At 50.8% G+C, this 26,763-nt stretch overlaps 1 protein-coding gene across 6 annotated transcripts in view; it reads left to right on the forward strand.

Annotated features, from left to right (window-relative positions):
• The window catches only part of LOC149370683 (tudor domain-containing protein 7A-like), a 239,297-nt gene that overhangs the window by 196,968 nt on the left and 15,566 nt on the right, over nucleotides 1-26,763 (forward strand). For 5 of the 6 annotated variants that reach the window (XM_089562860.1, XM_089562864.1, XM_089562851.1 and 2 more), the window contains 7 exons: nucleotides 5,209-5,266; nucleotides 6,760-6,906; nucleotides 7,278-7,448; nucleotides 12,878-12,973; nucleotides 13,736-13,848; nucleotides 17,520-17,748; nucleotides 19,155-19,274. In XM_089562860.1, coding sequence (XP_089418986.1) covers nucleotides 5,209-5,266; nucleotides 6,760-6,906; nucleotides 7,278-7,448; nucleotides 12,878-12,973; nucleotides 13,736-13,848; nucleotides 17,520-17,748; nucleotides 19,155-19,274 — 934 coding nt within the window. Of the gene's footprint in view, nucleotides 1-5,208; nucleotides 5,267-6,759; nucleotides 6,907-7,277; nucleotides 7,449-12,877; nucleotides 12,974-13,735; nucleotides 13,849-17,519; nucleotides 17,749-19,154; nucleotides 19,275-21,382; nucleotides 21,492-26,763 lie in introns of all 6 variants that reach the window. The other variant, XR_016286141.1, reaches the window with a different exon arrangement.

Here is a 26,763-nt window from a genome sequence, read left to right on the forward strand (position 1 = left end):
ACACAACGCAATGTGCTGCAGCGCCGTTGGTGCATCTCCGGCGCTTTCTCTTTTAAAACGTCGTACAACGTGTCATTACGACCGTTCACGCTCAGGAGCAGCGAAAAATGATAGGGCAAAGCAAATAAAACGGCGGAGAGAGGGAACATGCTGGTAGAAAGAAGCACATGCCTCCTCAGTCGGTCTTCGTCGGTGGTGCAGCGGCACGCGTTCTCTAGCCCAGCCGTGGCGTTGCGCGAGTCGCGGTGGAGGTGGCGATCCCGAACGTTTCTCCGTGTTTATGATATTGTCACGGACGCCGGTAGGACGTTCTATCCCTGGCAGAACAGTACCTGGCGAGCACACTGGGCAGAGCGCAGCCGGCAGGCCCTAGCACCGAGCAGAAGAGGACGAAGTCCGGCGCGCGACAAAGGTCGAATACAGACCGCACGGGGGCGCCGGTAGAGTGATGTCTAAACTAAGTGCGGCATTGCCCCTCCCCTCTTTGAAAGGCATCGATTCGATGCCCTCAAGTGAGGGGGAGCCACGTGTGGGTGTTAACAGAATCCCAGGCACTGAACGTGGTGAGAGTTGTCCTAGCGGGCATGGTATGGCTTGAGTCTTGCGACGTGCACAATTTCGGATGTCTGCGGGCGTCTGGAAGAACGAACACTCCCTTGCGGGCGCACTTCATTCGTAACGTCGCTGAGTTTGCGGAGTACCTCGTAGGGGCCGAAGTAACGGCGCAAAAGCTTCTCGGAGCGACCGCGCAGACGGATGGGGCTCCAAACCCACACTTGATCGCCAGGCTGGAAAATGACTTCGCGGTGACGGAGGTTATAGCGGTGAGCATCGACTTCTTGCCGCACGCAGGTTCGTTGCCGAGCCAGCCGGCGGGCAGCCTCTGCATGGCGAACGAATGCATCAGCGTCGGCAACGGATGGGCGTGCAATATCGGGCAACAACATCGTGTCCAACATAGTCACGACTTCACGACCGTGTACCAAACGAAATGGCGTGAACCCCGTCGTCTCTTGAAGGGCAGTATTGTAGGCAAACGTGACGTACGGAAGGATTTCGTCCCAGTTCTTATGGTCATCGTCGACGTACATAGAAATCATATCAGCGATAGTCTTATTGAGGCGCTCGGTTAGGCCGTTGGTTTGAGGATGGTAAGCTGTGGTCTTCCGATGACTTGTGCCACTGAGCCGCATAACTTCCTGAGTAAGCTTGGACGTGAACGCTGTGCCTCGGTCAGTTGAAATAACATAAGGGGCGCCATGGCGGAGGACTATGCTGATGATGAAAAAGTCAGCAATTTCAGCAGCAGTGCCGCGGGGAAGGGCTTTCGTCTCACAATACCGGGTGAGGTAGTCGGTGGCAACCACAATATACCGGTTACCCAATGATGACGTGGGAAATGGGCCCAGTAAGTCCATGCCGACTTGGTGGAAAGGAATTCTCGGTGGAGCAATGGGTTGGAGCAAGCCAGCCGGCTTGAAAGGTGGTTTCTTCCGACGTTGACACTCGCGGCAAGTGCGTACATAACGCTTGGCAGCCGCGGAAAGCCTGGGCCAGTAATAACAGTGACGAACTCGTGCCATCGTTCGAGAAAATCCGAGGTGGCCGGAAGGAAGCTCGTCGTGGCATGCCTGCAAAACGTCAGTGCGGAGCGACGTTCGAACCACGAGCAGGTAACCAGAGTCCGTCGGGCCGTAATTTCGTTTGTAGAGGACGCCATCTCGCAAGCAAAACGACAAGCCACGCGCGAATAGACGAGGCGGTAACGAGGCGGTACCCTCAAGATAATCGATGAGTGGCCGCAATTCCGTGTCGTCCCTCTGTTGTTGAGCGAGGGCGGACGTGGTCAGAGCACCAATAAATAGAGGGTCATCTTCGAGGTCATCAGAGCTGGACGGGATAGGAGCACGGGACAAGCAGTCTGCATCGCTGTGTTTGTTGCCCGACTTGTAGACAACTGTTACATCAAATTCTTGCAAGCGAAGGCTCCAACGAGCTAGCCGGCCCGAGGGGTCTTTAAGATTCGCGAGCCAACACAGTGAGTGGTGGTCACTCACGACCCGAAACGGGCGACCATACAAGTAGGGCCGGAACTTCGTTATCGCCCACACAGCAGCTAGGCACTCCTTTTCAGTGGTTGAGTAATTCGCCTCGGACCGAGACAGCGTGCGGCTGCCGTAAGCAGTCACGCGCTCAACACCATCTTGCCACTGGACGAGGACTGCACCAAGGCCAATGTTGCTGGAATCGGTGTGAAGTTCTGTATCCGCCTCCTCGTCAAAATGGGCAAGAATGGGCGTTGTTTGTAGGCGTTTGCGGAGCTTTTCGAAGGCGTCCTGCTGTTCCTGTGCCCAGACGAAAGGCTGATCGTCTTTTGTCAGCCGTGTGAGAGGCTCAGCCAGCCTAGAGAAGTCTTGCACGAAGCGTCTGTAATATGCGCAGAGGCCAAGAAACCGGCGCACAGCTCGCTTATCAGTAGGAGTCGGAACGCAGCTAACAGCGGCCGTCTTGTCGGGGTCGGGGCTGACACCCTCGGGTGTCACAACATGGCCCAAAAACTTCAGCCGTTGGTACGCGAAGTGGCATTTTTCGGGTTTTAGAGATAGACCGGCTGATCGGATTGCCGTCAATACTGCACTCAAGCGTTTGAGATGTTCTTCGTAGGTCGCAGAGAAAATAACCACATCATCAAGATAGACGAGACACGACTGCCATTTGAGGCCAACCAGGACAGTGTCCATCATTCTTTGAAAGGTGGCAGGAGCGGTACACAGGCCAAAGGGGAGCACCTTGAACTCGTACAAACCGTCGGGGGTTATGAACGCGGTCTTTTCACGGTCACGTTCATCGACTTCGATCTGCCAGTACCCACTGCGTAGATCAAGAGAGGAAAAGTATCGGGCATGACGCAGGCGATCGAACGAGTCATCAATTCGGGGCAACGGATAAACGTCCTTTTTAGTAATCTTGTTGAGGCGACGATAGTCGACGCAGAATCGGAGAGTGCCATCCTTCATGTCGACCAGCACAACGGGCGAAGCCCACGGGCTTGTTGACGGCTGGATGACCTCGTCGCGGAGCATTTCCTCAACCTGTTTCCGAATCACCTCCCGTTCTTTCGCAGACACTCGATTTGGGTGGTGTTGTATAGGCCTCTCGCCTTCATCCACTACAATGCGGTGTTTAGCGACCGATGTTTGCCGAACTTTAGAAGCGGTCGCAAAGCAGTCACGAAAAGAGTCGAGGATCATGTGGAGGCGGTGTTTCTGATCGGTGGTTAGGTCGGGGTTCACGTCAGTCATAACGAGGGCGTCAGACGTCGATGATTGGGTATCGTTGAGGGACAAGGCGCAGTGGGAGACTGAGTCACTAATTTCATCACTAATGCCGCACTTAGTTTAGACATCACTCTACCGGCGCCCCCGTGCGGTCTGTCTTCGACCTTTGTCGCACGCCGGACTTCGTCCTCTTCTGCTCGGTGCTAGGGCCTGCCGGCTGCGCTCTGCCCAGTGTGCTCGCCAGGTACTGTTCTGCCAGGGATAGAACGTCCTACCGGCGTCCGTGACATTTTTGGTGCAGCTGCTGGGTACGATCTATGTACGAAGAGGTCCCAGGAACCTCCAGCGCTCAGCCACACCCCCTGGACACGACACCTGTCTACAAGTCAAGCCGCCGCTTGAAAGGCTTAGCCCCCGAGTACAATCCCCTCACCGCGCCATCCCGCAAGATGACCTCTACGGTGGCCAGCCAGACCTTCCAGCAATCTGAGTTCGCCACCGCTGCTTCTTCATTCGCCTCGTACGCCCGCGTCGTTTCATGGTGACAAGTTCGAGGATGTGGAGGACTGGTTGGACGGGTATGACAGGGTCGCTGAATTTAATCTGTGGGACGAGGACCGCAAGCTTCAGAACGTCTACTTTGCCCTCCAGGACGCCGCCAAGACGTGGTTCGAAAACCACGAGTCCGCCATCCACACCTGGCAAGACTTCCGGCGCCAGTTGCTGGATACGTTCAGCAGCAACGAACGGAGGGAGCGTGCTGAATTGGCCCTGCAATCGAGAGCGCAGCAGCCAAACGAGAGCTTGGCGATGTTCGTGGAGGATATGACTCGGCTTTTTAACCGCGCTGATCCTTCGATGTCGGAAGCCAAGAAGGTGCGCCATTTGATGCGGGGAGTGAAGGAGCAATTGTTCGCTGGGCTCGTGCGCGATCCTCCGGCCACAGTCGCCGATTTTGCAAAGGAAGCGGTAGGCATGGAGCGCGCCCTGCAGCAGCGGTTTGCGCACTACGGCCGTCCGTCAAACATCACTGCTGTGGAGTGCCACATGCCGAGGCCCGGGGATGAGAACACCTCCCTCCGAGAGCTCATCAGGAGCATCGTTCGCGAAGAGCTGCAGAAGCTTCGCTCTGTGGAGCAGCCTCCTAGTGTCACCGCCATCTCGGAGGCTGTCCGTGACGAGATACGCCGCACGGTGCAGCCCACTCCACATCCGCAACCGCCAGCGCCCTATGTGATGACATACAGCGAGGCATTGCGACGTCCTGCGCCACCACCGCCGGCGTTCTACTCTCCTGCCCCTACCGCGCCGTCCCGCCGATTCCCGTATACGACAGCGCTGCCAGACGACCGCCCGCCCGTCACGAAGGCAAACTTGTGGCGAACGCCGAACAACAGGCCCCTGTGCTTCCACTGCGGCGAAGCAGGCCACATCCGTCGTCACTGCCCGTACCGCCGGATTGGCCTGCGCGGCTTTTCGCCAGACGCACCACTGCCACGCTATGGTGAACGACCCTGCGAGATCGATCAGTACCTAGCGGCCAACGTCCCACCTGCACCCACTGCCCAACGTCAGTCCAGGTCACCGTCGCCTCGACGGTTTTCTTCACCAGGCCGCCAGTCCTACGTCCGGCAGTCCTCCAGCCCGCGCCGGTAGAGTGATGTCTAAACTAAGTGCGGCATTATCGAGTAATGCTGTTTTCTGTACACATTTCCAAGGTTATTTCACCTACATTTATTTCTTACTTTGGTTTCCGTTCTGCAGTGTTCTTTCGACCCTTCTCGCGAAAACTGCATGTATTGAAAACCTGGATGTAACGAAAAATCTTGGACTTCTTTCAATTCCGTTACAACCAGGATTTACTGTACATGCCATAGCGCACACCTGTGCAGCAATTTTCTTTGCTTATGATTTCCATTACCGCATCCAGAGGACACCACCTCATCCTTTACCCATTGGATGACGTCAACCGGAGTTCTCCCACCCAGGTAACTGAACACCTGTTCTGTGTAGACTACTGAAGTGTCATGACTTGTTTTCTGATGGCTGGCTGAGCTGAACCATTTCATCAAATGAGGAACACGATGACAGGTTGTCAGATAGGTAATAAAACCGTATAAAATCATGTGAGGGGCGCACTCTTTTATTTAAGTTTGAAGGTGCAGCCAATCTGTTTTATATTTGAAACAGAGGATGCGGCCATTGCAAGAGCTCATAGGGTAATCTCCCCATTTCGGTGCTCTGCTGGTTTTTGGTAAAGGGAGCTTGCCGATAAAACAGGTTCACACTTTATTGTTCTGCGAATCTCATTACCTCGCTGCGGACTACTGCTGCCCCCGGAGATTTAATGCATGCTCTTACTTCCTGGTGATGTCGGCTTGGTGCCTGTGTGCATGTTTTAATGCTGGTGTTAGAGCAGAGATAGGCCACTTGTTCTCGTATGTATTTGCTGACGGCGTTAACGTGAAGTGCGTTTGCTGTAGTTTAAGGGGGGACCCTGGTCTTGAAAAAGAAAATATTAATGAAGTCAGTTATGAAATTTTCAGGCCACATGTATTTTTGTGCGGTGATTCTAGATATGTCATTTAATTTCATGTAAAAGTTCCTTGAGCACTTGTGCAATTTTTATGCTAGTACTTTGGGAAAAGTTTTGCAGAAAATTAGCTGCAGGAAACTCGCTGAAATGCATGCCATTGGGTTCTCGTGACACCAAGGAATGCAATAACGGTAAAATTATCATCCTGGCTATCATAGAACTAGAGTTAGAGTTTTGAAGTTGTCACTTCAGAAATGAGAAGAAAAGTGTGTATTCCTGTTTCTGAAGTGGCAGCTTCAGTACCCTATAACTCAAGTTATATGCCGCCGCGGTGGCTCAGTGGCTATGGTGCTCGGCTGCTGACCCGGAAGACGCGGGTTCGATCCCGGCCGCGGCGGTTGAATTTCTTTGGAGGAGAAATTCTAGAGGCCCGTGTACTGTGCGATGTCAGTGCACGTTAAAGAACCCCAGGTGGTCGAAATTTCCGGAGCCCTCCACTACGGCGTCTCTCATAGCCTTAGTCGCTTTGGGACGTTAAACCCCATAAACCAAACCAAACCAAACTCAAGTTATATGATAGCCAGGATGATAATTTTATTCTTATTGCATTCCTTGGTGTCAAGAAAACCCAATGGCATGCATTTCAGCAAGTTTACTGCAACAAATTTTCTTCAAAACTTTTCCCAAAATACTTGCATAAAAATTGCACAAGTGCTCAAGGAATTTTTGCACGAAATTAAATGACATATCCAAAATCAGCACACAAAAATGCATGTGGCCTAGAAATGTCACTACTATATCTAGATTAATAAAATTTTCTTTTCAAGACCAGGGTCCCCCCTTAATGGGAGTCACCGTGCAGGGCGGTGTACCATTAGGTGCATGCTTGTGTGTCCTGGGCACCACCAGATCGAGGTGACTTCGTATCTCTGAAAATTTCCGCAGAATGGTGACGGCGTGCTGAGCGACCTCAGCAGCAGCTCTGTAAGCAGCTCTACAGGAGAGCCAGGCATAACCGCCGGCTATGTCGACGTGTTCGTGACCTGTGTCACGAGTACCAACAGCGTGTTCTTCAGATTTGTGGACTACGACGTAAGTGCAACTTGGAGTTCTCTCTGTAGTACGTGATGTTGATCTGAGGTTTACGTGACTTGGCCGAAAAGGGTTGCCGCGTGCTTTATTTTGCGATAAATGTAGAGGACTGGGTGGGGGTTCGGGTTGCTAGGCACCGAAGGTGCAGTTTGGCCTTCAGGGCTGCTTGCTCGTCATGTGAAGGTGTGTTATTTGTACCCCAAGCTTGCATCTTGCAGTGTGCTTGAGAAAGACTTGTGTGTGGTGTGTTCACACGCGATGTGCAGGCGTCACAACTGGCGTGGCAGTGTTTTGTCTTGCAAAGGTCAACTGACAGCCAGTCGGTGTCGCAAAGAGCATGTGCATTTTGTTAATGTGCCGTTCTTGGACAGGCGCAGTACAACGAGCTTGTGGAAGACATGGCTGCCTTCTACAATGGCCCCGCGGGGGCAGCAGTCATCCGATGCGCCGTCGAAGTTGGTGAGGGGAAGCTGTACGCCGCATTGCACGAGGGGCGCTGGCTGCGAGCGGAGGCTGTTGCTCTGCACGACGGAGGACAGAGGGTGAGAGAGCTTCTCTTGGGCGGCTTGGCTGCTCTTCTCTGTTGTTCTTCTCTCTTGTTCCTTAAAGATGTGCTGAACTCAGTGGCCAGAGCGGCTTTCTGTCGTCCATTAGTTTGAGTGGCTCGCATGTTGCGCTGCTATCAGCAACTGTCCCTCAGCATGCTGCAATGCGCTGGCTTCCCCTCTGTAGCGTGATCTCACCGCTGCGTTGATAGCAAAGGCGTTGACTCTACTGTCCACTTTGTTGGTAGCTTGGTGAATTTACAGCGGGACATGAGGAGAGTCCATTTAGGCAACAGGGGAAGCGGGGTGGGGGCAAGGTTTGTGAGGTGAGCCCCCCCCCCCCCCCCCCCTCAATCTCTTCCTCAAGATTGCGGCTGCAATCGCCTTAACAATTTGATTGCAAGCCCAAAGCAGATGTGTTCTTCTTCGTCGGCTGTGTTTCATATGGGCTGTGCCACTGCATTCCGGTTCCTTTAGTTATAATTAATGGCTTGGTTTGTGCTACGAAGGCTGCTCTGCAGTAAAATGATAGAGAAGGCTTAAATTTTAATCCTTGATCAGTACACTGAAATTTTCGTTGCTCACCTCTGAGCGCCATTTATTGAAATGTTTCTCTGGTTTTGCTACTTTTAGTTACTGAGCGCTTACTACCTTTCTGCAGCAAATTGATGCAAGGAAGCTTGTTAGCATACGAGGTCTGTTAGAAAAGTATCCGACCTTTGGCCGAAGAAAAAAAAAACTGGCATAACTGGAGCGTTAGAAACCTAATAACCTTCAATGTAGTCTCTTTGGGACTCTATATACATCTCCCAGCGGTGCTGCCATTGTTGGAAGTATTCCGAAAAGGCCCTTTTCGGAATGAAATTTAGCTCTGCTGTCGTTGCAGCCATAATGTCCGTTCTTTTCTGAAATTGCGCTCCTTTCAATGGCCTCTTGATTTTAGGAAACAGCCAGAAGTCGTAGGGGGACATATCAGGAGAGTAAGGAGCCTGTTGAACTACAGGAGTCTGGTTCTTCGCCAGAAAAGTCGGAATCAAATGCGAGGAATGTGCAGGAGCAATGCCGCGAGGGATGCGCCAATTTCTTGTTGACCTCAATTCCGGTCTCTTGCGCCGCACAACACCACGTAGGCGATGGAGGACATCCCTGTAGTACTCTTTAGTCATTCTTTGATCCTGTGGGGTGCGTACTCGTGGTGTGCCACACAGAGGGAGTCAAAAAAGCAGTCAGCATCACTTTGACATTGCTGCGCACTTGGCGGGCCTTCTTTGATCTTGGTGACGTGGAATGCGTCCTCTGTGACGACTGGAATTTGGTTTCCGGGTCGTACCCGTACACCCAAGACTCGTCACTAGTGATTACGGCTTCGGTGAAGTCAGGATAACTGTTTGTGGAATCCAGCATCTCCTGTGGGACTTCAACACGAAGCTGCTTTTTCTCCACCGTCAGCAGCTTCGGCACGAATTTCGCTGCCACTCTCTCCATGGCCAAATCTTCGGTGATAATGGAATGTGCAGAAAAATTGCTGATGTCCACCTCTTCCGCAATTTCTCAGATAGTCACACAACAGTCCCGCATCATCACAGCGTTCACTTCGGCAATTACCTGGTCATATCGGCATGTTGATGGCCGACCGGAGCATGGCTCTCTCCACAGATGTGCGGCCGTCTTTAAACCAGTTGCACCACTGCTTAATCTGTGTGCTGCTCATAGCGTCGTCACCGAAAGCCGTGTGAACATTTCTAATGGTTTCCACTTGGCTATCGCCAAGTTTCTGGCAAAATTTGATGCATTAGCGCTGCTCCTGTCACACTGCCATTTTGCTTGCACTAAAAAACCGACGAGAGCACTGCGCACTACCTCATTCAAACGCTACTTCCCAGCGACTGACGCTATCGGCAGGCGGGAAAAAATTCGTGCATGCGCACGAGGGTTCAAGGTCGGCTGCTGTAAGCGCGTTTGTTTCATATCCAACAGGTGTTAGCAAAATAAAAAAAAAAACGTCGGATACTTTTCTAACAGACCTCGTATGTGCAGCTGCAGTGCGGTTGGAAGTTGGTCTGTTCACACGAGCGCCGTGCGTCAAGAAGACAAAAAAAGAAGGCAGCTATTTTTGCTGCTAATAGGCTTGGGCAACATGCTTGTAGCCTTCAGTTATAAAAGTGTCGCTGGGCGTCAATGTTAGTGTAGGAGCTCGTCAGTAAGTAAGACTGACCATTGCTATGTGTCGGTTGTAAAGGGGTTCAACTGGATTTGGAATATGCACAAAGAGAAAAAGTGCCCGCTGAAGATTTCAAAATTGTGACTTAATTAATAACGTTTGAGACCCGCTTCCCCTTTAGTTTTTCATGTTTCTTGTTGTTTTGTGAATTGGCTGTGCAGTTCTCATCATCATTGCTCATGCCCGCTAGTGGCCCTCAGTTTACAAGCCATCTGTGTTGGCCTTACTAAAGTGGCTATTTGGGCTTGTTAGTCAATGCTCATGGTTAAAGAATGCAGCGCGAAAAGACACGGACAAACGAAGAAGTGGACAGGACTGGCGCTGACTTCAAACGGTACAATTTTCCTTTTGAGAAAGAAGGAGAGGATCCTAGCCTTGCAAGTAGAGATCGCGATAAGATTCACGCAGGTTATGGCGGCATCTTGCTTGCTCGAGGTAGATAGAAAAGAGCCCATTGTAGAAGAAATCTGATGAACTAAAGTGGCTGTTTGGGCTTGTTGGTCAATGATCATGGTTAAAGAATGCAGCGCGAAAAGACACAGACAAAGGAAGAAGTGGACAGGACTGGCGCTGACTTCAAACGGTACAATTTTCCTTTTGAGAAAGAAGGAGCCCAAGCAACCACCGATATCCTTCGGACGGCCGACAGAGGTCTGTTTCGGATGTTCTGTACGTCCGCTGAACATCCGCAAACAGCCGGTAGACGTCCCTCGGCCGTCCGAAAGGTGGCCAAAGGTATACGGTTCGCCCGCCGACGGACGCCCAGTTGAGTACGTCCATTGGCGGATCTTTCCCGAATATTCGCATATATGGTGCATGCGCGCTTTTTACACTCCGCGCGATGCAATAAAACCAAAAACAATTTGATGCATAGCACGCATATTTTATTTTGGTTGATGATACATCAGCAGAGAAATGGGTTATATTCAGAAAATTTCTTAAATGTGACTCTTCAATGTGGCAAGCTTGAGACACACATCCGTAATCTTCCCACCCACAGGATTTCTGAAATAAAAAAGAACGCGGCAAACATCAGCCATGTGAAACAAATGGCACAATGCAGGAGCCCAAGTAAAAACATTGGAACCAATTAATAGAAGTGCTTAATGCTGCAAGCATAACAGACAATGCACTTTAACAAACACCTCAAAGTATAAGGCAATAACAGCTCTCACTTTTCCACACCATATTTCACAGTGTATCTGTTCTTTATTTATTCTCATGGGCCTTAGGGCACTAACCTGCGCAGCACTGTATGTACGCGACTGTGCACAGAAAGCCGCAAAGCTTCCGTTGCGAACCACTGCGAACTACACGTGCTCCCTATGGCCTGCCTTTCGCGCGTTGTCACTCTTTATATAGGCACAGTGAACCTAGCGATGCCTTAAAAATTAACATGACGCGAAAATACTCCGTCAAGCCGCGCGAGTTGAGGGCTCCCGCAGCTGTGTGATATGTAGGGTCCCGAAAGTGTGAGAACAGCACACACTTGTGGAAGCCATCTCCTCGCGCTTACTGCTCCCACTGTCCTGTGAACAAATGTTATATGAGCATGCTGCACTGTCTTAGAAGCAAGTTCCAAGAAGTGTACTGGATACATACCTTCGTAGGCAATCACATGTGCACTAAGCCTTCTTTAAACCAAGGTCGACGCAGTACGGGATTCCGATGTTCCAGAAGAGCTTCGGGCGCTTCCCGTATCTTTCGAATTGCTTAAGTTACATACTACTTTCGTCCACAGACCGAACAAAGCCACACATTATAATAATAGAGCTATAAAGCTCTGCGCGACAACACTACGCGACAAATCAACAAAGCGCTACGGAGCCGTACTGATGGATTGGATTGGACTGACCGCGAACTGACATCTATGATGATGGTGATAGCAGAATGCACGGCAGTTTTGATTGTTACGAATGGTTTCAATGGCAAGTTTAGCTAGCAAAACGGTGGACATGTCGCACAACTGCACTAATTTGGAGAAGTTTTATAAATATAAAACTAGTCATTGAGTTCTTGCAAAATTCTGCAACACCTGCTTCTCCTCTTAGATAAATTGAGCTCGTTGGCGGCCAATTTACAAACATCTTCGCGTCAAACCCTCCAACTGATGCAAATAAAACAGTATAAATACACGAAAGACGCGAATTTTCTTTGAAATAAAAAACGTCCATACTCATGGCCTGGGAGAATACTCGGCCTTACATCCTTCGGACGTACACCTCGTCTCTCATGCGGATATACAAAATTGGACACTGCCCGTACGTCCGGCGGATGTACGAATACGGATATCCGAAATAGGATTGTGTTCGTACGTCCGATGGACGTCCGATCTCGGCAAAGGACGTTCGGATCTAGCTCGTACGTCCGACGGATATCTGTGGTTGCTTGGGAGAGGATCCTGGCCTTGCAAGTAGAGATCGCGATAAGATTCACGCAGGTTATGGCGGCATCTTGCTTGCTCGAGGTAGATAGAAAAGAGCCCAATGTAGAAGAAATCTGATGAACTGAAGTGGCTGTTTGGGCTTGTTGGTCAATGCTCATGGTTAAAGAATGTAGCGCGAAAAGACACGGACAAATGAAGTGGACAGCACTGGTGCTGACTTCATTGACCAACAAGCCCAAACAGCCACTTTAGTTCATCAGATTTCTTCTACATTGGGCTCTTTTCTATCTACCTCGAGCAAGCAAGATGCCGCCATAACCTGCGTGAATCTTATCGCGATCTCTACTTGCAAGGCCAGGATCCTCTCCTTCTTTCTCAAAAGGAAAATTGTACCGTTTGAAGTCAGCGCCAGTCCTGTCCACTTCTTCGTTTGTCCGTGTCTTTTCGCGTTGTATTCTTTAACCATGGCCTACTAGCTCAAAGCAGACATGGCGTCCCATGTTGGAGATAAATATTGCTATAAGTCTACAAGAACGTGCCATTCCTTCCTGGAAGCGGCACTTGATTGCTTTCGAAAACATTCCCAGGACCGATAGTGATTGGACATACTGGAACATTTCAGTGGGCGGTTTCGTAGTTTAACTGTGTGATGTTCACTCAAGCGGCATTTTCGTGCACACAAGACATCCTTCTGCTTCTTTTTTTTTTGCATAGCTGGCTTGTCGTGAGCGAAAAATGTGGTCCTGGTGTTTATCTTAAACAGGGCAGCGCTTAAATGAGTGTTGGACTGGTTGACATTCCGCTCATTTGGACTTGCAGGTCGAGTGTTATTTTGTTGATGACGGCATCACCAGCTTCCTCACCCCAGGAGCCCTCTTGGAGTTGGATGATGCCTTTACCTCTCTTGCTTATCAGGTGAGGGTAATGAACGTGGTGACAGTGTCTTCTCTCGGCGAGTCGAGCCCAAAGGGGAACGAAAATAGGTTCGGATGTTGCAAGGCTGCAATTTGCTGCAATTTGGTTGCAATTTTCAAACCTTTTCTTCAGTTCGCAGGTCCAAAGCATCAGCTGTATTGCATGCATCAGACTGGGTTGCAGGGAAAGGCTTTGGTTCTGCCCTTGATGGGCTTTTGGGGTTCCCCTGGCACTCAAGTATACATGCATACCTCAACCCTTGCTTTTACTTTACCTACTTTATTTTGGGGCTGACTGTTTTGAAATGGCTCATAGTAAACTGTTGCAGTGTACAGCCAGTCATTGAATTTGGGCATTTGTTGAGGGCCATGCAGCTCGGTGTATGTTAAACAGAAAGGGATAGAAGCGAGGAAGACGTTGGGGTTGCCTAAGGCCAAAAAAGATTCAGAACACCTGGCATGTAACAAGCTTTATTTACGTGACACCCTTTCGTGTTTGACTTGTTGTCGGATTTTCAGTTAGGATGTTTAACTACAGTTGGAGCATCTGGCGGTCAAACATACCTGGTGTGGCTATTGCTGCTAAACAGATTAAGAGACCAACTGCATGTTGTTCTGCGAATTTACTGTTTGTCTACTTAAACGATGTGCTCCATGGGCTAGCTCCGAGAGGCCGACCTTTGTGTGAGAGTGGGATTTTGTGCTGACGTGGGTAGTGGTGGAAAGTTTTGACATTTCGCCATGTTCTCTTTGTTGCTTGCAGGCCATTCCATGCCAACTTGACGGGCTTGTTGAGTACGCAAGCTGCGACGGTGTTGCTGACATTGTCAGTGATGTGCTCCTGGGAAAAACTCTGGTGGCGGAGATCATAAATATGTGAGCCAGGGGCTGTGGGCAATGTGCATTTGTGCATGTGTTTGTATGTTATTTACATAGACATGTGACCTCTGTGTGCCGCGATAGCTTTAAAAAAATCAATCTCTACTGTTGTGGTGTTTGCTGTTAAGTTTCTAGAAGTAATTGGATTGTGGGATGCACTGTGTGCTGTTGTCTTTATGGCGAGGAGGAAAGGGGGGGGGGAGAATAAGGTCTTGGACCAAAAATATTTATCAATGGCTGCACTGTTCATTCAGCGAACATGCATTTTTTTTGTGGAAATTCCAAATTAGGCCATTAGGTCAACAATGTGCCCCCCTGAATTTTTGTATCCCACCGACGGCATGTGGCCGCCTTGTGTGAACGTTCCTTTCAATTAACCTCTACACAAAGAACGATTAGGGTACTGATTTTACATTTTGATTAACTCCGCCACAAAAACATTCCCCTGTACTTTTAATGCCTAGACCTGTGCGAATATTCGATGATTTCAAATATTCGGTCAAATAACAAAGTATTCGATATTTGATTCGATCCGAATGTTTGGCATTCGAAATCTCGAAGTATTCGTCTCGAGCGAATGTTTCTGGACCGCTTGCTTCGTGTGGTTTCAGTTTAGTCTACCGTCCTCCGGGATTGCACCGCGGTGCACACAGGCCTACGTATTAATGCTAAGCAAGTCCTTGTGCAGTTATGCAGTGTGTTGTGTAACATTTTTGTCACGAGATTTTGAAATTTTGCAGCAGGGAACTTGATTATTAGTATGCTGCATGTTTTACCTTGTACAATTAAACCTGGATATGACGAAACTGAAGAGAGTTAGAGATTATTCGTTAAATTCAGGTTTTCATTACTTGCTGTTTTCGCAAGAAGAGTTGAAAGTACACTTCAGAACGCAAACCAAAGTAAGAAATAAATGTAGGTGCAATCACCTTGAAAATGTGTACAGAAAACAGCGTTACTCGATGTCGTAAACGCGGAGAAACGTTTCGGGATCGCCGCTGCCACCTCCGCCCTGACTTGTGCAACACCGCTACGAGTGGGGTGGGGAAGGCGGGGGTGCCGCGGCTGATAGAGAACGCGCGCTTCCGCACCACCTCCGTAGATAGACCGCAGAGGAATCAGCTTGTACCCGCATGCTCCCTCTCTTGGTCTTATCCTCGCTGCTGCTCCAGGAAACGGGCTGTTCACCTTGCACCGCTGATGCTCTCCGCTGCTCCAGCTCTGACGCACTATAGTGCCTAGCTCTGACGCACTATAGTGCCTAGAATATACTGGCACGGTAGCTATCGGCGCCGTAATTACGCGAGCGTGCACGTCACGGTGATGGCCGCGCACTGCTGGTGTCACTTCCTTTTCGCTATGCCCTATTATTTTTTGCTGCTTTTGAGCATGAACTACAACAGTTGTAATGCCGTGTGGTACTATGACATTCCAAAAGAGAAGGCGCCGGAAACGCGCCGACGACACTGGAGCACGGCACGACGTGCCAACTATTATCGCTCGTTGCTATCGGCGTTCCTCTCATGCGAGTTCATGCTTTACCGTCACGAAACTTTCGCGTGGTTCTACCAAATCCTGAGTGGCTCAGAACTGACAGATAGATAGTGTAGCCAATTCATTGCATCAAGGTCAACCACCGCAACACCTTCGCTACATGAAGGTCTGAAATACATGCGCTTCAATGGGAGCGGCGTTGAGGAATTGAGGAACTTTGTAATATCAAGAAGTTCGCTATATGGAGGTTTGCTACATCCAGGTTTAACTGTAGCATTCCATCTTTTCAGGATGGAATGCAAGCACTTCCTAGTCACAATGGCAAAGAAGGTCCTTGAGTAGTGCCCCTTGAGGTTCTAAGCGGTTGGAGGTCTTTCTTTGCTTGACCCGTTTCAAATGTACTGCACGCCTGATGAGTGCCTGGCAGGCCTGAAGAAAGTGTTGGTGCCATGGTCAGGGAACTGTTGAGAGGATTCAGTGTAGACACAGATCTGTGTAGAGAACTTGAAAGGCCTGTCTTGCATCTCGCAACGAATTGTATGTGATGCAGTGGAAAATTGCCGTCACTGAAGACATGAGGAAGGCTGTATTAGCTGCAAGGCGCCATTATATTGCTTACCTGGAAGCCCAGAGGAAGCAGGAACAAGAACATGTTAAGCAGTCAGAGTGGCTCTGCGCTGAAGACCAGCGTGACAGTCTCAACGAAAAAAAAAAGGAAGACCCTCAAAGCAGTTGTTTAGTGACCTGTCTGCATCAGCAGATGACTATGCTGAAAAAGGCGGGAACAGCTAACGACCTCTTTCATAATAATAAAAAAAAAACTCTATGAGAAAAGCGGCAAAGTCCAAGGCTGAAGAATAGCTGAATCTGAACAGACATTGAGGCAAACCTTCAGGAGGTCTCTTGGACCTTTCCTTGGCACGCATTGGCCATTCATTGAGTGCAATTACTAAGTGCAATAAACGTGATGGTTATATATTTTCCTTAAATATAGGGGGGACACTGGTCTTTGAGACCAGAAAATGACCAAAAAATTGGGTTTCAAAAGTGACATTTGTGGAATCTCCAGCTATTATTTTCCAACTGCACCAATTTTTTCCTTCAAGAAATCAGCATTTTGACCGTAATATTAAATTGAGATCGTCGTGTGGGCTGAATTTATGCAGGAGCAGACAATTTAATGGCAAGAAAATTTTGACATCTGGCTGTCTTAGTATGTCTATCTCAAAATCTAGGACAGATAGAGATGTCATACTGTTTGCTAAGGGAAGCTGAAGGCACAATGTGTGCAGTAATCGAAGCAGATTTGTCCATTCGTACTTTGAAAAAATTATAAGTTCGTATGCATTACATTCATGCCTTGAATATTGATATTCCAAGTGCTGTAAAGTTACTCATGAGGGTAAAATGGAAGAGTGCTTTTGATTATTCCACTCTTTACTCACCATACTATGTAGCCATGGATTAAAAATGATTTTTTATTGAGCAGTTTTTTTTGCACCAAGGTACTAATGAATGTATAATTAAAATTATCTTGTGAACACTCATTTATGGGAAAGGTAATTTCATATTTGAAATCGGCATAAAAAACTGAGCATGGTGATGTAGCTTTATTAGGATTGGACTAAAAGTAAGGAAAATGGGTCTAAGACCTGCGCCCCCCCCCCCCCCCCCCCCCTTAAATATACTGTGTCGTAAAACTAAGAAATAGAGCTGTGTAGTAGGTCCTTGAAAAACTTCTGGAAGGGCCTTGAAAGACCTTGAATATCCTTGAAATTTTTTGCTGCGTGCCCTGTGTGAACCCTGCTTGCGTTTTTTTGTTACCTCCAGTATTTGTGTTTAGTATTTGTGTCACCCCGCCGCGGTGGCTGAGTGGTTCCGGCGCTCGGCTGCTGGCCAGAAAGACACGGGTTCGAACCTGACCGTGGCGGCTGGATTTCGATGGAGGCGAAATTCTAGGGGCCCGTGTACTGTGCGATGTCACTGCACATTGAAGAACCCCAGGTGGTCGAAATTTCCGGAGCCCCTCACTACGGCGTCTCTCATAGCCTTAGTCGCTTTGGGACGTTAAACCCCAATAAACCAGTAAACCAATCCAGTATTTGTACTAGTGACATGAGTGTAGTAGCTGCCTCCTCCTTGCGAACCCTTTCTTGTTCTTTCTGGTGCTGCAGAGAGGAGCCGATGTCCGTCGTCATGCACGACACTTGGGGTGCGGACGACGTGGATCTCAACGATGTCATCTTCCAGCGGCTCACGGGTCCCAAGCTCCCTGAAAAGGGATGCCTGGGCCGCTGCCACCTGAGCCACATCCGAGGGGATGGACTAATCTGCATCCAGATGTGTGGCCCAAGTCTGAAAGTGCTAAACAAATTCATGAGCGCAGTCAACGAGGCCTGCAAGGTGAGCGTTCCGTGCGTCTTGGCGCTTTCTAGGACAACCTGCATCTCGGGAGTGGCAAGGTTTCTAGTGTGTGCCACTGTTGAGTTTTCCGCAGGACCTCACAAAAACAAAATTGAGACTGTTGTGACAGCCTGTAATGCAAAATTCACACGCCACCTGCACCGTTACACTGCTAGCCACCCTACGGGATCTTCCTGTGCCAGCCACCCTCCACAGCTTTCACTGTTGCAGGTGGAGTTTCATTGTGCTGCTGCCTGCCGACATGCTTTCTGTCACGCGTCATAACACAGTATTACACTGACGACAGTGTGGAACGCAGGAACGGGCGCCTAAGAGCGGCGTTCTAAAATGTACCAGCGAAAAAACGTAGTAGCCGGAAAGTCCGCTTGAAAAAGCTGAAGAGCGCAGCCATACCTCTTGCATGTTCAAGTTAGGAGTGGCGACCCTCGATATCCATGGGGACAAAGCTTGAAGAAACATTGACAGCGTTTTTTCTGTGCTTAACCGGCTGGGTCAGGAGAGCTTGCATAGAAATGTGCGTGAGGTGTAAAAAAAAAGAAAAAAACGGTCCCCAAATGGCGTTGGCAGTCCCGAGAAGAGATCCACTTGCAGATTCTTCTGAACGTCATGCTGGAAATTGTGTGTGTGTGTGTGTGTGTGTGTGCGCGCGTGTGCGCGTGTGTGCGTGCGTGTGTGCGTGCGTGCGTGTGTGCGTGCGTGTGTGCGCGTGTGCGCGTGTGCGCGTGCGCGTGCGCGTGTGCGTGTGTGTGCGCGTGTGTGTGCACGCGTGTGCGTGTGTGCACGCGTGTGCGTGTGTGCGCGCGTGTGCGTGCGTGCGCGTGTGTGTGCGTGCGCGTGTGTTGTCGGCTCGCTAACGTTTGCCTGTAGGAGCCCACTGTTGAGTTGTTGGGTGCCTGTGCTCCATATCTTGTAGATTTCGGCAATGTGCCTGTCTGTCCAAAGCCTCTCTCATAGTCTGAGTGGCTTTGGCACGTTAAACCCCATAAACCAACCAAACCAACCTCTCTGCGTTGACCTTGAGTTTGCTTGGGAAGAGCAACCCGAGTCCCGCAAGCCCTACAGGTGGCAGCACCTGCCATCGCAGGGCAGTGGCGCATCGCTTCACCGCTGCACCACTGTGCCAGGAGGGGTACGAAGACTCTCCCAGGGATCTATGATTGTAAAGCAGGGAATGACCAATTCCGCTTATATGGGCACTAACCCATTAACGCTACCACATCATGGCCTTAGGGCGAAGCTCAAGTCCAATTTTGCCAGATATTTGTCCGGAGCCTGCTTGACCTTGAAAACCGAGCCTCGAACTGAAGCTGAAGTGAAGACCTGACTGTCATTTGGGCTAACCGCACTAAATCATGTGTCATTTTTTTTCTCTCTAATATTTGCAGGATGCCAGCGAGCCAGTGGACAGGCCTGAGTTTGGCAAAGTCTACGCCTGCCGGTACAGGGCGGACCTCGTGTTCTACAGAGCCGTGCTGGCCTCTCCCGACCCGCTCCCATCTGGCGAGGTACGCTCCTCTGGCACACTCCTCTCAGTGGTGGGGTTCCTTGTCACCACTGCCTCTACAGCAGTGTCCGTTCACTTTTCTTGGCTGTTGTGAGAGCCCCCAGGGGCTTAATAAAAAGGGGTCGAGCGCACCGAGGACAACTTCATCTGAATTCTGTCCTGGCCTCTGGGATCCGCGCAAAAAAAACTGTCGACGCTTTGCAGTTTACTTGCGGAATCGATTGGTGATGGCAACACGGGTGTAAATTTTTAAAAAGTTTTTCTGCGTTATAAAAGCCCAGTTTTCAGTGCAAATGGAGTCTTTGTTTTTGGATTGCGGTAATCTATCGATGCACTTTCCTTTTGGTACGGATCTCGGAGGCCAGGCGGCACTGCATTACTTGATTATGTATGTCTCCAGTGATCCTTTAACAGTGGTGCATTGCGTGGTGCAATTCATTTCTGGAAACCTTGGTGTCAGTGACAGGGTCACAGCTGATGTGAATTGCAGGTATGGTACGAATTCATAAAATTCCCTGGAGTGCATCGTGTACAGCATGGAGAATTTCTAAATCGCAGACATCTTGCGCACATGTGCCTTATACACAGGTTCTTAATCTCAAAACGACAAATCTATACTCCGTTTCACACAAAGCAGATAACTCTGCCAAGCTGGCACGTCTGTTCATGCAGGTAAAGTCCGCGCCCAGAAAAAATAGTTCGCCATGCGACCAAAGTGAACACAAGCATATTTCATTGCGACAAATCTCTGATACTATGCTGCTACTCACCGACAATTCGAGAAGCAAGGTTGCCGCCGCGGTGGCTCAGCGGTTATGGTGCTCGGCTGCTGACCCGAAAGACGCCGGTTCGATCTCGGCCGCGGCGGCTGAATTTCTTTGGAGGAGAAATTCTTGAGGCCCGTGTACTGTGCGATGTCAGTGCACGTTAAAGAACCCCAGGTGGTCGAAATTTCCGGAGCCCTCCACTACGGCGTCTCTCATAGCCTTAGTCGCTTTGGGACGTTAAACCCCATAAACCAAACCAAACCAAACCAAACCAAACCATATGGCAGCGAGCTCATAACTTCCTGTTGCGCAAAACTTGAAATATCTAAGGAAAAGGCATTTTACCCAGTTTTTTAAGCATGAAATGCTTTTAGCTCCCGTTGTCGGCAGTATGGTGACGTCACGCCGAGACCGAGAGCCATCATCCGGGCACTGAAATCCACTCATCCGGGCACTGAAATCCAGTCATCCGGGCACTGAATTCCAGTAATCCGGGCTCTGAAACGAGAACATCCGGGCACCGTACGAGATTTAACGAGATTTAACGAGACTCTCTAAGCCCTCCTAAGCGACCGGCATGCAAGCGCCGGTTGGTCTCCAAAGGAGTCACAAAAAATAACTGCTGCCAGTGCCTTCTCAATGTTTATCAAGATATCAGTCGCTGTGCGTTTGATAATGCACGGAATTATAAGTTCCGATTTCTAATAACGCGTGGAAAAAGCACATAAATGCCACGATACACTTCGTTGTCATACGTGATCTCTTAGGGGCTTCGCGCATCGAAGCAAAGCCGCGCAGGCGCACAGGGGCCCCGGGGAGAAGCGCTGCGTTCAAAGGGCAAGGCATCGCGCCGAACGGGTGGTGGCGTTCCTCCCTTCCATTACGGTGCGGTTCGGGTGTCCACCGAGATGGCAGAGAATTACTCCACCATTTCCTTTCCTCAAAAAACCTTGCGTTCAAATGGCAAAGCATCGCGCTGAACGGGTGGTGGCGTTCCTCCCTTCCTGTACGGTGCGGTTCGGGTGTCCACCGAGATGACATTAGGCCCGTAAACATTTCATGCTTACTGTTACTCTCGGTTACGGGAGAGGCAGAGATTTTTTGTTCACCGCAACACCACACACACGCGTACATCACAGGCGCTTGCGCGCTACAGGTTCCATGGCGTTGCAATGGTTGGCACTCGCGCAAAACATGACGCGCAGAGGTCCGAAGTGGTCGATAAGGGTTGAACCCACCCTCGCGCCCACAGGGGCGAAACCGTCGTGTTATCATTAGGATCGCGTTCGAACCATTTGACGCCTCCAAAGGTTTCGTCTGTCTGTCCTTTTTTGGCCGCTAGGGGGCCGATTAGTACAGACGCACCCCACATCGGCTCCGCACAAAGACAGCGGAATTGGCCAATCACCAGCATCATCGGCCCAAATTTCACCATCCACTGATCTACGAATGTGAGTGCCGCACACCATCAATTTTTGGCCCGACTACGCCATTTTTCGGGCACCCACGGCCCTTTCTTTGTGACTTCTTCGCCTGAGCTAGGCCTTGCTCCGCTGGGAGCTAGGCCTACTGCGTCGGACGCTTCCGCCACCAACACCATCATGGAGGTGCAGGTGCAGGGAGAGGTTCTTAACCCCCACGACTACGACCCAAGGGACTGGACGCACATTCTTAGTGTGCCTGCCCGCTCCAAGGACGTCCTTTCACCATCCCGAAGCCAGGAGGCCGCAGCCTCTGCTACCGGTGCCCCAAGTCTGCGCGCCTTGACAAGTCAGCGCACCTGCAAGCAACGCGCACAGCTGCGCAGCGTTCGCGGCAGCAGCCGCCGCTTCCTGCTGCAGACTACAAGGTCGTGTTCAGATCACGAGGCGGGCTGCAGCTGGACCTGCTTCCACCCCGACAACTACGGGAAGCCATCCTTCAAGCGGCGTCTTAGCTACACGAACCAACGCGTACCCAAATCAGGGTACACCCCGTAAACAATACGTGCACCGCAAGCACGCCCATAAAAGCTGACGCGCTTGCCCTGGTTAGCGTAACCAGCATCAAAAACCAAGGCAAGGACTTCGCCGTCGCAGCTTACATAGCCCCGCCGGATGGAGCGGTACGCGGAGTCATCTCCAATGCTTATTGGAATGAGACCCCGACAGAGCTCCTGCAAGACCTGATCACCGGCAACCCAGACCCCCTCATCATGGACGCCCGCCGAATGGGCTCCACGCGTTCCATCCTAATCACTTTCCGAGCTGGACCTGTCCCACGCGCCGTTCTTTATGGAGGAGCCCTCCACAGGTGCACACCCTATCGAGGGCATATAGACGCCTGCACGAACTGCCGCGTCCCTGGTCACCGGGCAGATGTGTGTGTCCACCCAAGATCCCATAAGTGCCCCCGCTGTGGGCAGTCCCACCCAAAGGAAGATGTGCCCTCATGCACCCCCAGCTGCATTCTCTGCGGAGGCCCTCATATGACCGGCACCGGGAACTGCAAGGGACGGGGCCGCAAACTAGCGTCGCCGAAGAACGCTCTCTCTCCTCCGGATACATCGCGGCTTTCCCGCTGCGATCAACCAGGCACAGCCAGCAGACGCAGCTCGACGGCTTCCCGGTCGTCTTCTACAAGCCGGCAGAATGGCAGCAAGAACGCCACGTGTCTCACCTGGGCAGACCGCGTTTCCGGCAAAACCGCCCGTCAACCCCCACCGCCCCAGTCCTCCCAGGCAGACCCGAGAGACCAGGAACTCAAGGCCTTGCGTGACGAGGTAAGCCGCCTTTCCTCCCTCCTAAGCACCCCCGCCCCCTCCATGCCCCCTCAACCCGCACCCCCTGTCATTAATTCGAGCTCATCATCCACAGACACTTCGAGCACCCATCCTGCACTGAAACAGCGCACCACAGACGCCACACCCCCTCCCGTGCCCCCAGAAATAGACGGTAAATTAGCAGCACTCGAAGCAAAATTTGACCACAAACTAAAAGAGCTAGACGCCCGCCTCGAGGTCAGATTCAATCACCTTGCCGCCACCCTCACCGAAAAACTTGAGCAGCGCATGGACGCTATGCTTACCAAGATGATGGGGCTCTTGGAACATAATCTTACCCATCGCTTCACCCAACTTCAAACCCCCTCCACTCCCCCCATCCTACCTCCGCAAGCACAAAACACCTTTCCTGAGCCACACATACCATAGAGTTTCTTACTATTACCTAGAGGGAAAGCTGGCGGCGCTGCACTTCAGCCAACATGGACGCCCAAAGCATCATGGGGCGGTGAGCTACTTGTTGCGGCACAGTCGTAATTTTTTGGGAACATGGAGTGGCACTACTAAGACGTTTCATTCTGAAAACGCTGTTCGTGTGTGCGCAGACGACTTTCGCGCGAACGCAGTGGGCAAAACTCATAGTAGTGAAACCGCGACGACACACGACGCCAATAAAAGGTTTAACTTTTCCGAAATGCCATTAAAAAACCTCTTATAGCATTTAAGCAACAAAATATTTTTTGAAAACATATTTACTTTTAAAATTGCGCCTGTTAATTACGAAATATTAGTTTTTATAGTGTTCACTGCTTGGCCAATAGGAGAGCGAGTCGTCTCTTATTTTGGGCAAACTTTGCACTTAAATGCTTTTCTGCTCGTTTGTTGCAATCATTAGACAAGATATTGAATGTTAGGACGTTTGTAGTTATCAAACAGCTTTATTTTTCTATTATTTTTTGGCCAAAAGTTGCAGTTCCGCAACAAGTAGCTCACCGCCCCATGATGCTTTGAGCGCCCATGGTGGCTGAGGTGGTCACGTGGGGTCTCCATGCAAACTCCCATAGAGGGGTCGCCAGCTTTCCCTCTAGGTAATAGTAAGAAACTCTATGACACATACCAATTGACACCCGTCTTACTACCCTCCTCAATCCCCCCACCATCCAATATGGCGGGGGGGAACACTAATTATCTCCCCATTATAACTTCGAACTGCCGCGGCTTCCGGGCAAAGCGCGCACCTCTGCAACTTCTTCCCACCATCACACCCACGCCCCACATACTTCTTCTCCAGGAGACTGCACACCGAGCAACCCTCCCCAGCTACACATCTACACACTCGGATACCACTAACACACCCAGCGCGTCCACACTCATCCACCGCAGCCTCACCTACAAAACTCATCACATTACGTCTGAGACGCCCTGCGTGATCACGGAACTTATACATCACACACATTCACTTCCTTCTGTATTTATAGCAAACATATACCACCCCCCGTCCCTGCCGATGGCCCCGCTAGAATCACTTCTGCGAAAGCTACACCATCTAGCAGGGAAACATCCCCTACTCATCGGTGGGGACTTCAACAGTCAGCATACTGACTGGGGATACACAACCACGACACATCGAGGTCGCAGGCTCTGGCTGCTCCTGCAGAACCTCCAACTCACTGTGCACAACACGTTTCAGACGCCTACGCGGATCGGCAACAGTGTCTGCATGGACACCAGTCCGGACCTGACGCTGAGCCGCTGTATCCGCGGCGTTACCTGGAACAGGACACAACATACACTGGGCAGTGATCATTACATTATACAAATCACTGTCCCATACAAACCACCCCGTCACGCAAATATGACACACGAACTCATTAACTGGGATGCCTTTCGCGCTGCACGCACCGCCCTCCCAGACACTCCCATCGCAGACATCGATGCATGGGTGCAATCACTCAAGCATGACGTTCACCACAACACGCGACACATTGAAACTACAACCGAAATACCGACCCTTGACACACGCCTAGCCCACCTCTGGGAGGCTTATCACAGCATCCTGGAGCGCTGGAAAGGCAACAAAGACAACAGAACGCTTAAAAAGCGGCTGGCCGCGCTGCAGACACAAATCCAACAGCACTCTGAGGAGCTCTGTCGATCCAACTGGGGACAGATATGTGACGGCATCGCCGGAAACCTGTCCAGCAAACGTGCATGGCAACTCCTCCGACACCTCATTGACCCCACACGCACCAAATCAGCAGCACAGCACCGCGTGACAAGCCTCACACATGAACACATTGACGATCCCGACACCCTTTTAGACACACTTCAAACCATGTACACATCTCAAGGCGGCCCCACACCTCTACCCCACTACACAGGACAACCAAATCCCACACTCGACACCGACATCACGGAGACGGAAGTCAGAGCGGCCCTCCTGATTCTCCGCGCCAACTCCGCACCTGGTGCAGACCAAATCACAAACTCCATGCTCCGTAATCTGGATGACCGATCGATCACCCACATTACGAAATACTTCAACCAGTGCTGGAGGGAGGGTAACCTCCCGCAGTCCTGGCGCCACGTGAAGGTAATATTTATACCAAAACCCAACAAACCACTCACCATTGAAAACCTTCGCCCGATTTCGCTAACCGCATGCCTCGGGAAGCTCCTCGAGCATGTTGTGTTAGCGAGACTCACAAGTCACATGGCGGACAACAATCTCTACCCGCATAGCATGGTGGGATTCCGCCCTCATCTATCCGCACATGATGCCATGCTGCAACTCACACGCGACCTTTTTGACCCGCTTCTTCCAGGTCACACCAAGGCAGTCTTAGCTTTGGATCTCTCCAAAGCTTTTGATCGCATTGAACATCAGGCGATCATGACTGCTCTATCCCCATTGAATGTGGGTGTGCGTACGTACGCCTACATTCAAGCATTCCTGACTGACCGCACGGCTGAGATACACTTCGGCCCTCTGTCTTCCCCCTCCTACACACTTCAGAGTATCGGCACCCCTCAAGGGTCCATCCTTTCCCCCTTTCTCTTTAACATTACCCTCATACCCCTCGCCCAGAAATTGGCAACTATTCCCTACCTCAAGCACACTCTTTATGCCGACGATATCACCCTGTGGACCACCCACGACAGTGACGGCGACATAGAGAACACCTTACAAGAAGCAGCCACCCTCACCCAAAATTACACACGGACCATCGGACTGTCTTGCTCCCCAGAGAAGTCCGAACTGCTCCTCATCCGGCCTAAGAACCGCCGCTGTCCCCGCTCCCCCATTGCCATTGAATTGAATGGTTACCCGGTACCTGAGGTTGGCACCCTCCGTGTATTGGGTCTGCACATCCAGAACGATGGCAAAAACACCACTACCCTCAAGAAACTCAAGCAGGTTGTAGGCGCGATATCGCACCTCATCCGCAGGGTTTCGGGACGTCATACAGGCATGAAGGAGCGCGACCTATGTCGCCTCATTCATGCCTTAGTCCTCAGCCGTGTACTGTACACTACCCCATACTTACAACTATCCAAACATGACATAAACGCTTTGGGTGCTTTGATTCGCAAGGCATTAAAGGTAGCACTTCATCGTCCTCTCAACACACCCACAGACAGATTACTAGGCCTGTGCCTCCACAACACGATCGGGGAACTGGTGGAGGCCCACTGACAGGCCCAATACATCAGGCTCACAAAAACTTCCACAGGTCGGTATATCCTGGACTCCCTGGGAATCAAAATACCGGCCAACGACCCAACCCTCCTCGCCATCCAACGATCCCTTCACCGAGAGCTTCTCATCAGGCCGCTCCCGAGGAATATGCACCCGTCCCACCATGAGCAGCGCCGCAGAGCCCGTGCGAAGGCACTCCATCGAGCGTAGGGCCCCGAGCCGGACGCCGTATGGGTGGACGCTGGCTTCACGGGTGATGAAG

Source organism: Amblyomma mixtum, chromosome 1 (genome assembly GCF_055824585.1).
Source record: "Amblyomma mixtum isolate Tamu chromosome 1, ASM5582458v1, whole genome shotgun sequence".
Lineage (NCBI taxonomy): Eukaryota > Metazoa > Arthropoda > Arachnida > Ixodida > Ixodidae > Amblyomma > Amblyomma mixtum.